The 15,240-nt window shown below is 45.1% G+C and overlaps 1 protein-coding gene across 1 annotated transcript in view; it reads left to right on the forward strand.

Annotated features, from left to right (window-relative positions):
- Positions 1-13,340, forward strand: part of LOC132502420 (uncharacterized) — a 156,531-nt gene extending 143,191 nt beyond the window's left edge. Inside the window, exons 7-8 of the mRNA XM_060118331.1 lie at positions 12,124-12,307; positions 13,253-13,340. Coding sequence (XP_059974314.1) covers positions 12,124-12,307; positions 13,253-13,282 — 214 coding nt within the window. The 3' untranslated portion in view covers positions 13,283-13,340. The remainder of the gene's footprint in view (positions 1-12,123; positions 12,308-13,252) is intronic.
- The last annotated feature ends 1,900 nt before the right edge of the window (positions 13,341-15,240 follow it).

Below are 15,240 nucleotides of genomic sequence, written 5' to 3' on the forward strand. Positions count from 1 at the left end.
GTGTTGTGTCGCAAATATTTGCTTGTTTGATTCATGCCTCTGCTTCCCGTTAGAAATGAGCTGGTTACCTTTGCGTAGGATGGTTGCTTTCTGCAGTTTGGACTGTGTGAAACTCAAGAGGATGGAATGGAAATTCTTTGAATAAGTGGAGTCAGAAAGAGGTCGTAGGAGGAAGCAGGGCTTGAGAAAGGGTATAGGCTAGATGATACTGAGGGACTTTCCAAAATTAGGACCAAGTAGGAGGCAAAGTTGTCCTTGTAGGACTCCCAACTATTAAACAAGTCACCCTTCCTCATAAAAATCTCAGCTTCGTTACTGTGTAATGAGGGTCACTCGGGGATGGAAGATTTGGTCCTGAAAGCCCAGAAAAAAATTAACTTCTTTCACGAAGCCACTACCCCAGATTTAGTAAGTCCATGGCGTGTGTATCTCTCCTCCTTTACCCAGTGCCCAGGGCAGACATTGCTAATCAATCCTAGAACACTCAACCCAGGGCAGCCATCTAAGTATCCCAGGCAGCCACTCAGCATGCAATCAGAGTTACCACTGGAACTGGAGCCATGAGAACTTTCATCAACATGCCTGGGTGTGGGAAAGGGTGGATCCTTAAGGGAGGAAGGCAGAATGTCAAAAGGAATGGAGTTAAGCCTTGCTCAAAAAGATCATGAGTTCTGGATTAGAGAAACGAGAGTGTGAACCCCAGTGGGAACTTAGTAGCTGTGTGATCTCAGGCAAATTTCTCCAGGACCAGGGCCTCAGTTTTGATATCCAGGAAATGGGTATAATACTAACTCATTGAGCAGAATCCAATGAGACACATGCCAAACACAGAGCCCTGTGCCATACGAGCTCCCTCAACCCGTCTCACCCTTTCAGACTCTAGACTCCTTTGCTCATGTCATTCCTGCAGCCTGGAGCATTCCTTCTTCCCTTGCTAACACCTACCCAGGCCGAATGGCACCCCCCACCTTGGGGCTTTCAGGAGTGAACCATCTCAAGTCCATGCAGGGTAAATTACACCCCCTCCATTCACACATCCTCTCTACCATATTTTTACATTTGCTGTGCATGTTCAGAAATGAATGACCAATTTAATCTGTTCTCTCCCTTCCTTACTAGATTGGAGGTCCAGGGGATAGGTTGGGAGATTTTGTCACCTCTCTGTCCCCAGCAGCCAGCGTAGAGGTTGACAGCTGGAAGAGCTCCAGTAAAGGTTTATGAATGAAGGAAGGAATGATTTGCTGTGTGTCTCTGGGCAACCTCAGCGCCTCTCTGGGCCTGATGTCTGGCATTCAGCCCAAGCTTAGACTTAGAGGTGACCTGGCTGTGTGTAGGGGGTTCCAGAGCCCTGGGGGCACAGGCGGGGGATGTCATACTGATCAACCTCCTCGTTGGCTCTGTCACCAGCTCTCAGTGTCTCAAAGCTGATGCTGAGGAGGAAGGTGGGGACAAATTGACATAGGAGAATTATAGACCGTTGGTTAAACTTTTCTTTCTTTTTTTTTTTTTTTTTTTTGTGGTACACGGGCCTCTCACTGTTGCGGCCTCTCCCGTCGCGGGGCACAGGCTCCGGACACGCAGGCTCAGCGGCCGTGGCTCACGGGCCCAGCCGCTCCGCAGCATGTGGGATCCTCCCGGACGGGGGCACGAACCCGTGTCCCCTGCATCGGCAGACGAACCCTCAACCACTGCGCCACCAGGGAAGCCCTAAACTTTTCTTGATTGTAATTCTACAGTTGTCTTTTAATATTTTGTAGCCAATGAATTTGCTGGGGCGGGAGGAGTAGTCTCAAATATTTTTGTGAATCCTTGAAAAGTGTTAGAAAAGAGGTCATGCATTAGAGAAGATGTTTGCACTGTCTCCCTCTTTGTACCGTCTCTCTGTGCCTCTCCTTCTCGCTGCCTCTCTCTGTCACTGTCTCCTATTTCTTTCTTACTGTCTGTGTCTATTTGTCCATCTACACACACACACACACACACACACACACACACACACACACACACACACTCTGAGACTTTAAAAGTGAATGACGTACATGACTTTGCTCCCGACACTGTCCCTTCTCGACACCTTTCTCCAGCCTCCGTAAGGTCATACATGCATCGGGATCTGCCTCCCCACCTTCCATCCTCCCTTCCTTCCCTTTGCTTTTCCACCCACTGGGCTCAGTAAAGGAGAGAACTCCCCCCGAGTACCAAGATCTGCTTCAGTCTTAACATGTGGCCAAAACAAACACCCTCATCAGAAGGAGCCGGGGAGGGAGAAAGAGGCAGATCCAGCCAGAGCCATCGTCAAGAGGAAAGAAGTGAGGAGCTGGCAGCCGGTAGGCCAAGAGCTTGGCTGTAACTGGCAGAGCCTCGGGACAAAGGATTCAGTAGCTGGGGAGCACAGCCCTCCCCACAGAACCTGGGCATGACCAGGGATGCGGCACAGAATTGGCTGGTTCTCCTACAGGGTATTGGTCCTGGGGCCACCACGTCTCCCGTTCAGTTGGTATTTACCAAGAACACCCTGCTTCCTGTGCCTCCCCTTGTGTAGGATGACTCCATGTGGTTCCATGACTTACTTGATCCTTTTAAATACATTTTAATAAACGTTTTTTATTGAGATGTAACTTAATTATCATAAAGGGTACCAATATGAAGTGAAGAACTCAGTTAAGTTTTGCATGGGCATACCCACCACCCAGGTCAAGATGTAGCCCATTTCCAGACCCCCAGGCAGCACCCTCGTGTCCCTCCCTGACATAACCTGCCCTGACATAACCACTATCCTGACCTCTGTCACTTCGCACCTGCCTCTGAATCTCGTATGAATAGATTTATCCAGTGTACACTCCTTGGTATCAATCTTTCCCCTAATGTTATGTCTTCATCTTGTTTCATGAATCAGTAGTTTATACTTTTTATTATTGAGTAGTAGTCCATTGAATGAATATATCACAATTTATATCTCCATTCCACTACTGATGGGCATTTGAGTTGTCCAAATAAAGAGCTGCTATAAAATTCTATCTTGTATCTTTGGTAGTTACAAGTGTTTTTTTTTTTCCTGTAGTTTATATATCCAAGGCTGGAATTGCTGGGCCAAAGTATAGCACATGAGCATATAGCATAAATGTGTGTTTAGCTCTAGTAGGTAGTGCCATATGTTTTGTGAAGATATATATAGATATAGATATAGATATATCTATATCTATCTATCTATCTATCTATCTATCTATTTATCTATCTATATCTGCAGTGGCTCCAGGCATATTTTATTGCTTATAGTGAGAATATATTTTTAAAAGTGATTCTATATAAAATTAAGTTAAAGAAAACTATGAAGTCTATAATAGTACTGGTGACAAGGTAACAGTGGGATGTGACAAAGACCATGGAGGCAGCATGCCCAGTGGCTGATATTCAGGGGCCCCTGGAGTCCCAGCTCATTTATTCAACATGATATTCAAATCATTATTCAACACATACTTTATTGTTGTAGTTCTCTTATCTGTAAAACAGGGGCGATGAAATACCCCCTCCTGGGGTTTAGTGAGGATTAAATGAGTTGGTGGATGTAAAGCCCTTCAAACAGCACAAGGCACAGAGTCAGTGCAAAATAATGTGAGCTATTATTGTGGTTGCTGCTTTTTGAACACCTACTATGTTCCAGACAATAAGAACTCTGTGGATGTCGTCTCACTGAATCCATATAAGCATCCTGTGCATTTGGGGGATGGGTGCTTTGTTTTCATACCCATTTTACAAATGAGGAAACTTGAACTCAGAGAGGCTGAGTCCCCTGCCTGAGGTCACACAGCTCGTGAACAGTAGAGTGAGAACTCAGGTCTGTGTGGTTTCAATGCCCATATTCTCCCTACTACTCATGGAAGAGAGTCACTTCTTGGTCATCAGCAAAGCAATCAACTTTTGCAATGTTTTATCATCAGGGATTGATCACACATAATTAAAAATCCAAATATAAATCTCACTATCATGGTAGGGAATTACTTTTTCCTCATGTAAAAAAAAGTCGAAAGAATGGTGTACATGATGCCATGAGAGATCCAGGTTCTTTCTAGCTGTTGTGCTACCATCTTTAAAGTGTGACCTGCATCCTAATGCTCTCAAAATGACTGTTGGAGCTCCAGCCATCACACCCTCCATCCATACGAGAAGAAAGGGGGAGTCTGATGATGAAGAGATAAGCGATAGCTCAGATTGCCGTCTTTACAAAGGGAGATTTTTGGGAAGATACACCCAACAACAATTTCTTCTACTTACAAGTTTTTAGACAGAAGTTGTCACATGGCCATCCTACATGCAAGTAAGGTGGGAAAATGTAGTTTTTTAATTGGGAAAATTATTACTCATCCTCTGAAAAATAAATGTTCTCTAGATAGAACAGGTAAATAGATATGTATGGCCAACAGTATCCCAAAGCACAAATATTAACCCAGGGATCCAGGGTTCTTGTTTGATTAGGTGTAGAAAAGGATAGTAACTATAAAGTCACAATAACTCCTATGGGCCTGTGTGTGTGTATATATAATAGAGATATACAATAGATATTATATAAATATTGAATTATTATGTACATATATTCAATTATTATTCAAAATATAAATGTTAGAGGCCCAGGGAGAAGGAGCTGCATATTGAAGATCACAGAGTAAATAAGCAGCGACCCCAGGAATTGGGTCTCTGTCTCTGGACTCCAAGTCCAGTGCTCTTTCAAGTATCCCAGGCTGTTTTTCTCCCCCCCAGACTTGGTACTTTCCTTCCACTTCTATCCCAGTTTTTGACCTTGCATGCAATGTAATCATTAGTGTAGATGACCAAATAGTTCTGGTTTTCCTCCCTTCCAGAATATGCAGTGTTGTACTTTCTGCATCCCTGCACTGGGGTAAGGACATGTGAATAGTTCTGGCCAATGAACTAGGGGGAAGAATGGATGTGTATCAATTCTGGGTGATATAATAACCAATGCAAGACCTTTCACAGCTCACTTTTCCCTCTGGCACTCTGACCAGCAACTTTTGAGAAGGTGACTTCCCATTAGCCTGGGTGCCCAAATGGCTGTGATGAGCAGGGCTTCTTGCCAACTTGAGATGAACACAGTATGAGCAAGAAACAAACTTCGAGCCACTGAGAGCTGGAGATTGCTTGTTACTGCAGTGTAACACCTTTTATTTGAAGGATACACATAAGCTTCACGTTTCTTTTACTGAATTTCAGATTAAGTTACCCAAACTGGGGTCGTGGTGCTGCTGAGAACTTCTTCAGCTGTGCTTCTTATGGGCAAGTAGGAACCAAAGCACCATACAAAATTGGAATAAGAGGGTTTCAAGTTCTGGTTCCCAATACAGTAGCCACTAGCCACATGTGACTACTTTGATTCAAATTAATTGCAATTAAATAAAATTAAAATTCAGTTCTTCCTTTACATGAGCCACATTTCAATGCCCAATAGCCACATGAAGCTAATGGCTACCATGTTGGATAACACTGATATAGAATATTTCCATTGTTGTAGAAAGTTCTCATGGACAGTACTGGCCTAAAGTCTTAGAAGTTGAATCCATCTTAGAGCTGAGAAATAGTGGAGTCTTAGAAAGATGGGATACATCACCTTAGAATGTTGGCATCTTAGTACAATGGACTTCCAAGATAGTCTTGGTCATGAAGTGGAACAGCACTTCTCCCACCTCCTTGAAATGACAAATGTTACCATTAAATCATGGCTACCTACAAGGTGGGGATTGGGGGTCACAGAAGTATCCAAACCTGGATAAAGAGGAAAGCAAGTGGCAGAGCATCTCACCTTTGGACCCATCAGGATCAGCCTCCATCTATGTTAACTAGAGGACCTGGTGCCCAGCGTTGGTCAGGAAACCCTTAACAGGCTTTGAAGGAGCACTGCAGGAGGAAGAGAGTTTCTCATGTGAGTGAGGTCAAGGGCAAGATAACTAACAGAAGACCCTACAGCCAGCCGATCAGTGGGTGACCATCACTGGATGACCTCAAGAGAGTTACTCAACCACCATGAGCCTTGATTGCCTCATCTGTAAAATGGCAATAATAGCTTGTATTTATAGAGCCCTTATTCCTGCCAGGCGACTTGCCAAGGATGTCATACACTTCATCTCCTTTTTTATCCTCACAATAAACTCAGAAAGCAGTTCTAAAATTACTTTTCTCCCTGTCTCTCTCCCACCCACCCCCCTTTTTTAACGATTGGCCCTGTCTCCCCACGTTGAATGCGAACTGCTAGAAGGCAGTTCATCTTTTAATCCAGAGCACCTGGTAGAGAGCAGATAATGACGGTTTCTCTTTCTCACTTTTGGGGAGAACACGAAGGTGAGTCTGAGTGAGGTGCCAACCATTTCCCGCTTGCAAGGCAGATAGTTTTACTTCTCCCTGGTTATTTCCAATTCACGTCTCCTTTAGGGAACATGGGAAAATTACTTGAGGATGGGCATGGTCATACAAGCAGATGGAATGTGTGTGACCTCCAGGCAGGAGAAATTAAGAGCTAGGCCCAAATATCCATTCTTTTTTTGCCCCACTGCTAGGCACATGTGCTGTGGAGGTACCATAAGATTGAAGCTCCCTGGATTATTGACTTGCTGTGTAAAGGACAGTTCCTGGAGAGACACCCGAACTCACCATGGACTTTGTGAGAACAAGAAGTAAGCATTAGGGACTTCCCTGGTGGTGCAGTGGTTAAGAACGTGCCTGCCAATGCAGGGGACATGGGTTTGAGCCCTGATCCGGGAAGATCCCACATGCCATGGAGCAACTGAGCCCGTGCACCACGACTACTAAAGCCTGTGCACCTAGAGCCCGTGCTCCTCAACAAGAGAAGCCACCACAATGAGAAGCCCATGCACCACAACGAAGAGTAGCCCCCACTCACTGCAACTAGAGAAAGCCCATGCACAGCAACGAAGACCCAACACAGCCAAAAATAAAAAATAAAAATAAATAAATAAAAGAAAGAAGCATTGCTTTGTTAGGTCACTAAGGTTTGGGGGACTTCTTGTTACTGCAGCACAGTCTGACCTAACCTGTCTAATACAACCGACTTTGGATCCCTTTCATCCTCCCTAAGCCCCAGGGGGCTCCCACCTGGCACTCCAAATCTCCAGCATAGGATGGCTGATGCTTGTGGTCAATAGAGGGTCCCAGGTGGTCTGGACTGGGCCATCAAGTGTACATTACAAAGCCTAGGCCACTGGAAAGGATGCTGGCTCTCTTTATCTCCTCATAAGCAGCTAGCTCTTGGACACTTAAAGTTGCTGGGTCAAGCACAATTATTTGACTTTTTTGAGGCACTTTATGTGGATAACAAGGAAGTTTTCCAGAGACCGTGTCTGTTTTTGAAGCTATCTCCTCTCTCCTTGGAATGAAGGAAGACAGTAGAAAGTTTTCTCCAAAGGCATGTGTCCTGGGCATGCGCTGGTTCTGTCCCAGCATTCTGCCCTTTCCCTGAAAGCCCTGGGCTCTGTATGGAGATACACAGGCAACCATAAGTAGGAGCGCGAGCATGTGACCCAGGAGGAGCCTATCAGCACGCCCCTCCTTCTGACCACAGAGATTGACTCAGAGGTGGGCATGGGAACTGAGCTGTTCAATCAGGGTGGATCTCAGGGCTTTGGGGGCAGTGCCCAGACTAAGACACTCCCTCTCCTCCTTGCTGGGTGGGAACACAAGAACACGTGCTTATGAGCCCTGCAAAGAGCCTGGGGGTAACCAGACTGAGAATGAAGTTGACACTGTGGGAAACAGATGACAGAAAATAATGGTGTTCTTCATGGGTGACATCCTTGAACCGCTGGACCAAATTTCACCAGATAGCTGAAATCTCCAACTTTCCTGTTTCATGAACCTAAGACCCTTCATTTTTAAGCTAATTTGAATCAGATTTTCTATTACTCGTGACATAAATTGTCCTAATTGGTACACCACTTATACATCAGGGGACTAGACCTCTGTCAGCATCCTAGAGTTAGAGACCCCAGAGACATGAGATTATCCTGTCTGAAGCCAGGAGAGATAAGGGACTCCTCCAAGTTCAATCAGGAAGTCCCAGGAAGTTCCTGGATCCTGACTGCCCAGAAGGAGAATCGTGCTGGATGTGCACACATATTTGGAGAGACAGGGAGGGAGGGAGTGGAAAAGAGAGACAGAGAGAGACAGAGAGAGAGGGATGCTCCTTTTGCAGGAATGAGTGCTGGCTGCCTGTAGCATAAATAAATGCAAATTTATTCAGAGAAACTCTGCATGGCATGGGCAGATATAAGCAAAGTAAGGAGGAAAATTCATCTCAGTCCCAGGGATTTTACCTCTGATAGGGTGCTCCTCAGGATGCCTGTAAACCCTCATTATTCCTCTTCTTTTCTCCAACTGGCCCCCAAGTCCTGGCTGATTCTACTTGAACACCCATCTCTCGAACCTGCCCCTTCTCACCAGCCCTGCACCTGTGCCCTGGGTCCTGTCTCATGTGTTCTCTAGGGAGCTATTTCTCCAGTCCCTGCCCTGGGCTTCCTGTCTCCAAATTTGTCCTCTGCACAGTAGAGCTTCCTAAGGTGTCAATTGGCTGGGGCCATGTCCTTGCTTAAGAGCTTCCAATGGCTGCCTGTCATCCCCAGGACAAACCCAAGTTCCATATCCTAATATGCAAAGACACTTCCTCCTTTCTGCCCCACGGGTCCTGAGCTCCAGCCACACACCCCGCTCCTTTTGTTGAATCTTTGGGTGCACCTCACGCCACAAGACTTTTGTGCATGCCGTTCTCCCTGCTGGAAATGCCATTCCTTTTGGCATCTGAGAAAAGCTTCCCTCCTCCATAAACCCAGTTCAGAAGTCATTTCTTCTGTAACATCTTTTCTTATCTTCTCAGACATAATTACTCTGTCTTCCTGTATGTAATAATGTACAATAATATGTAATAACTCAATAGTATGTCATAATCATAATAGTAAGAAGTGCTAACTATGGCCCCAGCACCATGCTAAGCATTTGGTATGGGTTATCTACCTCATCAAATACTCCCAATATCCCTTCAAAGTAGATATCATAATAATAATTACCCTCTTCTGCCATTTTATAGACAAGGAAATCATCACTTGGTGAGATAAAGTTGTTTGCCCATGGTTCCACAGCTAGAAGGAAGCAGAGCCCATGCTCTAACCCGTTACATCATTCCACCTGTAGGTTATATTTTTAAGATGATTTACAGTTTATTAAGCACTTTTACATGTAGTAAGTTATTTGAGTTTCATGATGACCCAGAGAGGTATATGTTAGTCTCCTTCACTTAACCATGAGCTTTATGAGGACCATGCCAGTTTCTTAGTCATTTGTAACCTTAGCATTCATCTTGAAGGTGTTGGGTGGATGGATGGATGGATGGATGGGTGGATGGGTGGATAGGTGGATGGGTAATGCCTGGGTGGGTAGATGGGTAGATATGTAGACAGATGGATGGATGGAGGGACGCACAGATGGATGGATGAATGCATGAAGGGACAATGAGTGGATTGGTAGGTGGATGGGTGGATAGGTAGATGATAAGGTAGATGGCTGGATGGATGGATGGATGAATGAAGGGATGGATTGGGGGTGGGAGTTATGGAGGAATGGATGTGAGAATGGTTAGAAGGATGAAGGGTTGGCTGGCTGGCTGGTTGGCTGGATGGCTGGATGGCTGGATGGATGGAAGAATGAATCAGTGGATGAATGGTCAGACAGATGAAGCAGTAAACTCCCTCCCCACTGTCCATTCCAATACTTCTCTGAATCTGGGTACCACATTTGCCATTAGAGCTTTGTGAATGAGCCTAGGGACACAAGCCCGCTATATTCCAGCCATCTTCTCCCCTTCCTCCATCCAGCTCCCTGCTCACTGCAGAGGAGGTAATGTATTCTTTTGGAAAGGCCGTCTTTCAGCATCTCATCTCCATGGGTGGCTGGGCCTAGCACCCTGTGTATTTGCACTGGCTGGGGCATTGAATTCTCTGAATTTGGAACGAAAACAAGAGACTCAGGACTGGCATCTCCAACTCCCCGAGGGGGAAGGAGACATCCCATGCCACATCCTCCCCCGACCACCGTCATCTGCTTTCTAAATAAACCCTGAGACGGAGCTGTATGGGGTTATAAATCAGCTGGAAATCAAATGCTAACATGTAAATAAATTGCAAATCAGCTGAGAAATTGGTTTCATTTTGAGACGATAAAGCACATTTCTCCCGTGCTGATTTTGTAAGGCGCCCCTTAAGAATTGTAATATTTCTGTGTGGTAATGATAAACATTAGCGAGTTGCTTTAGAAATGAAAAAATAGACAGCCTCTGGGGATTTGAAAAACATATGCACTTCAAATTTGAAAATCCAATTTAACTGTCCATTATAGGGAGAATAAAAAGGTAAGGATAGGATAATTTTGTAGTTACACAGCATTTGACTAAATCTGATTCCACGATGACAGGCACACTTTAAAAGCTACAAGTCTGAATGCGAGGAGACAGCAAATCATTTATTTATGATTGTAATCTAGCTGCTGTGTCGCAAGTTAGCGACTGAGCCGCTTGCTCCCTAGCTACGGACGGCATGTGTACACTTGTCAGTGAGCACTCTTAAAAACACTTCTCATGGAATTTCTGGGTTTGGGAGGAAAAAAGATCATAAATGAGAGAGAAGACAAAAGAGACTGTCCTTGTCAAATTTACCCAAACAGGCAGATGTTGAAATTACGAAAGTTTAGAAAGAAACAAATCTTTTTTGCTCCTTAACTTCTGCTGAAAGCAACTATGAAAAATGTGTATGTGTGTGTGTGTGCAAGCATGTATACATGCTCACATGGGTATGTACTTTAATGCAATGCTGAACACACCCAGGGCGGAGACTTTGCAATTGGAAAATTCACCTTGCAAAACTTGCACTCAGTCGATTTTCCCATGGAATGTTGTCTTCTGTCCTATTGTCAGCATCTCTCTGGTGATGTCCCTCTGCCCTTACTGCCTACACCTATGGGGGCCCCGCTCCTGCAGTTAAGGTGCAAGCTTGTTTTCTCAAAATAAGACAGAGTTTCCCCAGAAACACACTTGGAAGGTGCTGGAAGTCTGACATGGAAAGAAAGGTCAGAGGGGCTAAAAGAAATGCAGTTTTTATGTCCCCACACTTCTCCAAACCCAGGACTCCATCAATTACATAGTATTCATTTTAACCAAGAGTCAGCCATACATGACTTCCCCATAGGAAGAGCTCGACCCTTTATGTATCTGGGATCTCAAAATCCCACCATGCTGTGAAAGATGGCAAGTTACTATACCCATTTTACAGATGAAGAGACTGAGGCTCATCCAGGTTTAAGTTGCCCAAGATCACAAAACTACCACGTGGTTAAGCCTAGAGCTCACCCGCCATCTGTTTTCATCTTGCGCCTGTCCTATCTGTAACTACATTCATTTACTTGTTCAGCCAAACAAATATTTATTGAACGTTTAATATATGCCAGATGCTGCTCTAGGTCGTAGGGATACACCTATGGGTAACAGACAAGCTTCTGCCCGGGTGGACCTCCTAGTGTGTGGAAGGCTCTGGAAATGAAGAAAAAAGAAAAGGTATTAGATAGCTTCCATTAATAAGTGCTATGAAGAAAACCAGATGCGGGTAATAAAAAGAGGGTGATTTGATGAAGAGTGATGACTCTAGGTAAGGGGTCAGGAAGGGCTCTCTGAGAAGGTGGCAGAGGAGGAAACCTAGGTGACAAGAAGGGGGCAGCTCCCTTAAGATTCCAGGGGGTGGGTGGAGGGCATTCAGGCAGAGGGAATGCGAAGTGCAAAAGCCCTGGGGTGGGCATGAGCTTGGGTTTGTTCAATGAATAGAAGGCATCCAGGGCAGCTGGAGGGCACTGTGGGGGGCAGAGCTTGTTGGGGTGCTGTGGGAAGCTGACAGGGAGTCTTAAGCCAGGGAATAGCATTTAGCCTGTATAGCTGCCCCTGCAGGAACCCTGTACCCGGCATTGAGTCAATGAAACCCGTAATCACTGTTAATAGACTGGCCTGTGTAAAATGGAGCAGAAGGCAGGCCCAGCTCCCGTCATCAAAATCAGCTTTTCTTGTCCATACAGGGCTCGAAGCACCCTGACTCAGACCCATGGAATGATGGCGGGGATTTATTCCCACTCATCTGGAGGTAAACTCATTTTTACCAGGGTGCCATTCAATCAGCAAATCAGAGAGAGAGGGAGGAAAAAAAGCAAGTTATTTCTCGTTCATGCAGAAGGTGGATGGATGGAAGAAAAACTCCAATGGGTAAGTGGATTCTTAGGGTGACCTGCAGTCTGGGTGTGGCAGGCACATGATTTCTTTTGGAGGGGGGGGGGCTCAAAAATTAAAACCACACATGGAAATGTCCCTGTCAAGTGTGTTTAGGTAACAACAGAGGAAAAGGATTTGGGAGCAGGACCGCTTCTGTGTTCAGAAATCACTGAAAATGTGGTCATGACCGAAACTGTGATTATTCAAACGACTATTTGCAACAGTAATAATAAAACCAGGATTTATTGAATCCTCTGCTCTGTGGCAGACCCTGGACCTGGGGTTTCACCAGCAGCACCTACAATTATGACAACAGCCCTGTTGTGTTGCTGCTTTTATTATCCCAAATTCGAAGCTAAGAAATTGAGTTCAGCAAGGATTGCAAACTTGTTAAAGGTCACACAGATCCCAACAGCCGACGCTGGATTCAAACCCCGCCTGTCCAGCTCCCAACCTGGCCTCTTTCCACTCTTGTATCCCTACCAACAAGGTCCCATTTTTTGACACCTTTGAAGAGGCATTGCTATAAATATATGTACAGTTGTTGAGAACATCTGGCAGCCCATCAGACAACAAAATCTCTCTCGTCCAGGTGGTGGTGGTGATTGTTGTAAATATCAGCTACTGACCCACTGGAATCTGTAGGATCTGGTTGTGATTTTCCCTGTGCTTGGTCTTTGCTTGTCACCCGCAAAGTTTACGCGAGATTTGTTCAGAATTTCACGAAACCAGGCAGAGCCTGTGTGGAGCTGTCAGATGAAATAATTTGTCAGTGATGATTGTGTGAATTCGTAAATATTTATGAATTCACAAGTTATAAATGTGCAGCTTTCGGGAGGGTGGAATTTGATGCTCACCAAGTCACAGATTACAATGAATATTTACAGAAACCCCAATCTAATATTAGTTCTTTGTGCTTACGAAAAAACCCTTCTTCAGATTGTAACCCTTTCGGGATCAAGTGACTGAAGGAAAAGAAGGAGAGCGCAAGGAATCATTCCCCCAGTAAAAATAAAATAAAACCATGATACATTCCATTTGTGTCACGTTTAGGATTCTCACTGGATTCGCACATCTTTATGGCCCTCGCTCGCTGCTCTCAAGCTGTTTGTCAAATCGTTTTTGAACTGAATTGGATTGAAAAAGCTCAAGATGGCAGGGGGTCAAAAGACCAATTTTTTTAGTGCTTGCGGAGTGACCTGCCTTTTCTGAGGTCTTGAGCAAGTCTCTGAATCCCTCGGAATCTGTTTCTACAAAGGGTAGCATTTTGCAAATTTCGTCCCACACGTAACCACCTTAATAGCGCTTCCTTTTAAACACGGTTGTCAGGAAGGCACTGAGCCCGAGGCTCACTCTCTCTTTGTTAAAAAATATTAGTAAGCATTGGAGAGGTGTTAAAGACAGAGTGACATCAAGTTGAAGCTTTCTCCTTGATGAAGTCAGAAGAAAATGAATGAGAAGTCAAAATGGAGTGAGTTTCTTTCTGTTCATGAGAAGCCACACAGAATAGCATATGGTAGTTGGGATGGAGACCTGGGGGCCCAGCTGCTTGTGGCTCACGACCTTGGCCGAGGACTTAACTCTCTAGGCCGCGGTTAACACATCTGTGAAATGGGGATGATAATAGTACCTACTTTTAAGGATTGATCTGACTGGGATAAAATGAACTAATGTCTGGAAAGCACCAGAGCTAGCAAAAGATAAATGTTCTATCTGTGTTTATTGAATAAATACATGAATAGGGCCTAAATCCACCCCTTGTATTGTGTCATCATGAGGATATAAGAAGAGGCAGCGAGGTGGGAGCCCTGGGTGTCTGATCTCATTGAATGGATGGCCCTGGCCAGTCTCTTCCATCATCTGTAAAATGGATGAGAAGGAGGGTTTCAGAGGGGAGAGCTGGACTAAATGCCCTCTATCTTACAGGGTCCATGAGCAGCCCAGGACCTGGACAGGCTATGTTCTCCCAGGTATAGTGCCTAGCAGGACCTTCTGGGAAGCAGCCTACAACCCACTTCTGGCTTCCTCACACCCTGTCCCACCTGCCAACCCCAGTCCAACGCTCTGCTCCTGAGAGGGCAGAGCTTGGGAAGACTTCATCGTGGCCCGTGATGAAACTTTTCTCAAAGGCAGCCGTGGTTTTGAAAAGAAAGACAGTCACCGTCAAAGCTGTTTTCCAAACTGGAGTTTTCCTACATCGCAGATCGATATGGCTTTGCATCTTTTGAACAACTATAAGACCTCAAGCCTCAGTCTCCCTATCTGCAAAATGGGGGCAAGAAATTATTATCTATATCTAACACCAGGGCCCATGGTCCCTACAAGGACTTGTGCCAGTGAGCCTCCACCTTCTTGTGTGGGTCCACACAGGAGGCACAGGCACCCACGGGGCTTGGTCGCAGAGCTGAACACATCTGGAGAAGCTCTGCCCAAAGGCACCCCTGGGGGAGGAGAGGACCATCACCTTCCTAAGCTAGAATCCTCTTGGTGAGCAGGGAGTAGGGGGTTGAGGGGCAGATGGGAACAGGCATAAATTAATCATCTTCTGTCTTCCTAAAACCTAAAGGAAGATAGTTAAATTATCTCTGAAACACTTAACGTTCCTTTCTTTTTCTTTTCTTTTTTTTTTTTTTTTTACAATCCAACTATCTTCCTTTCATAGATATTACTGCCCTCATTCTGCAGATGGAGAAACCAAGGCACAAGTTTTTGAGGCATAACTAGCTGTTGTGAAAAAGCAAAGCCACACAGATCTGGGAGACTCTAACAGCCAAGAATTTCTCATGATGTGCAACCCACATGGATGTTTTTCCACCTTGTCTTCTAATGATAGCAGTGAATATGTGTCTGCCAGGCAATTTTCCAAGCACTTTATATGTACTGTCTCATTTTATCTTCATGACTGCTGGGAAGTGGGTACTTTTATC

The sequence above is a fragment of the Mesoplodon densirostris genome, chromosome 15 (genome assembly GCF_025265405.1).
Source record: "Mesoplodon densirostris isolate mMesDen1 chromosome 15, mMesDen1 primary haplotype, whole genome shotgun sequence".
In the NCBI taxonomy this organism is placed as follows: domain Eukaryota; kingdom Metazoa; phylum Chordata; class Mammalia; order Artiodactyla; family Ziphiidae; genus Mesoplodon; species Mesoplodon densirostris.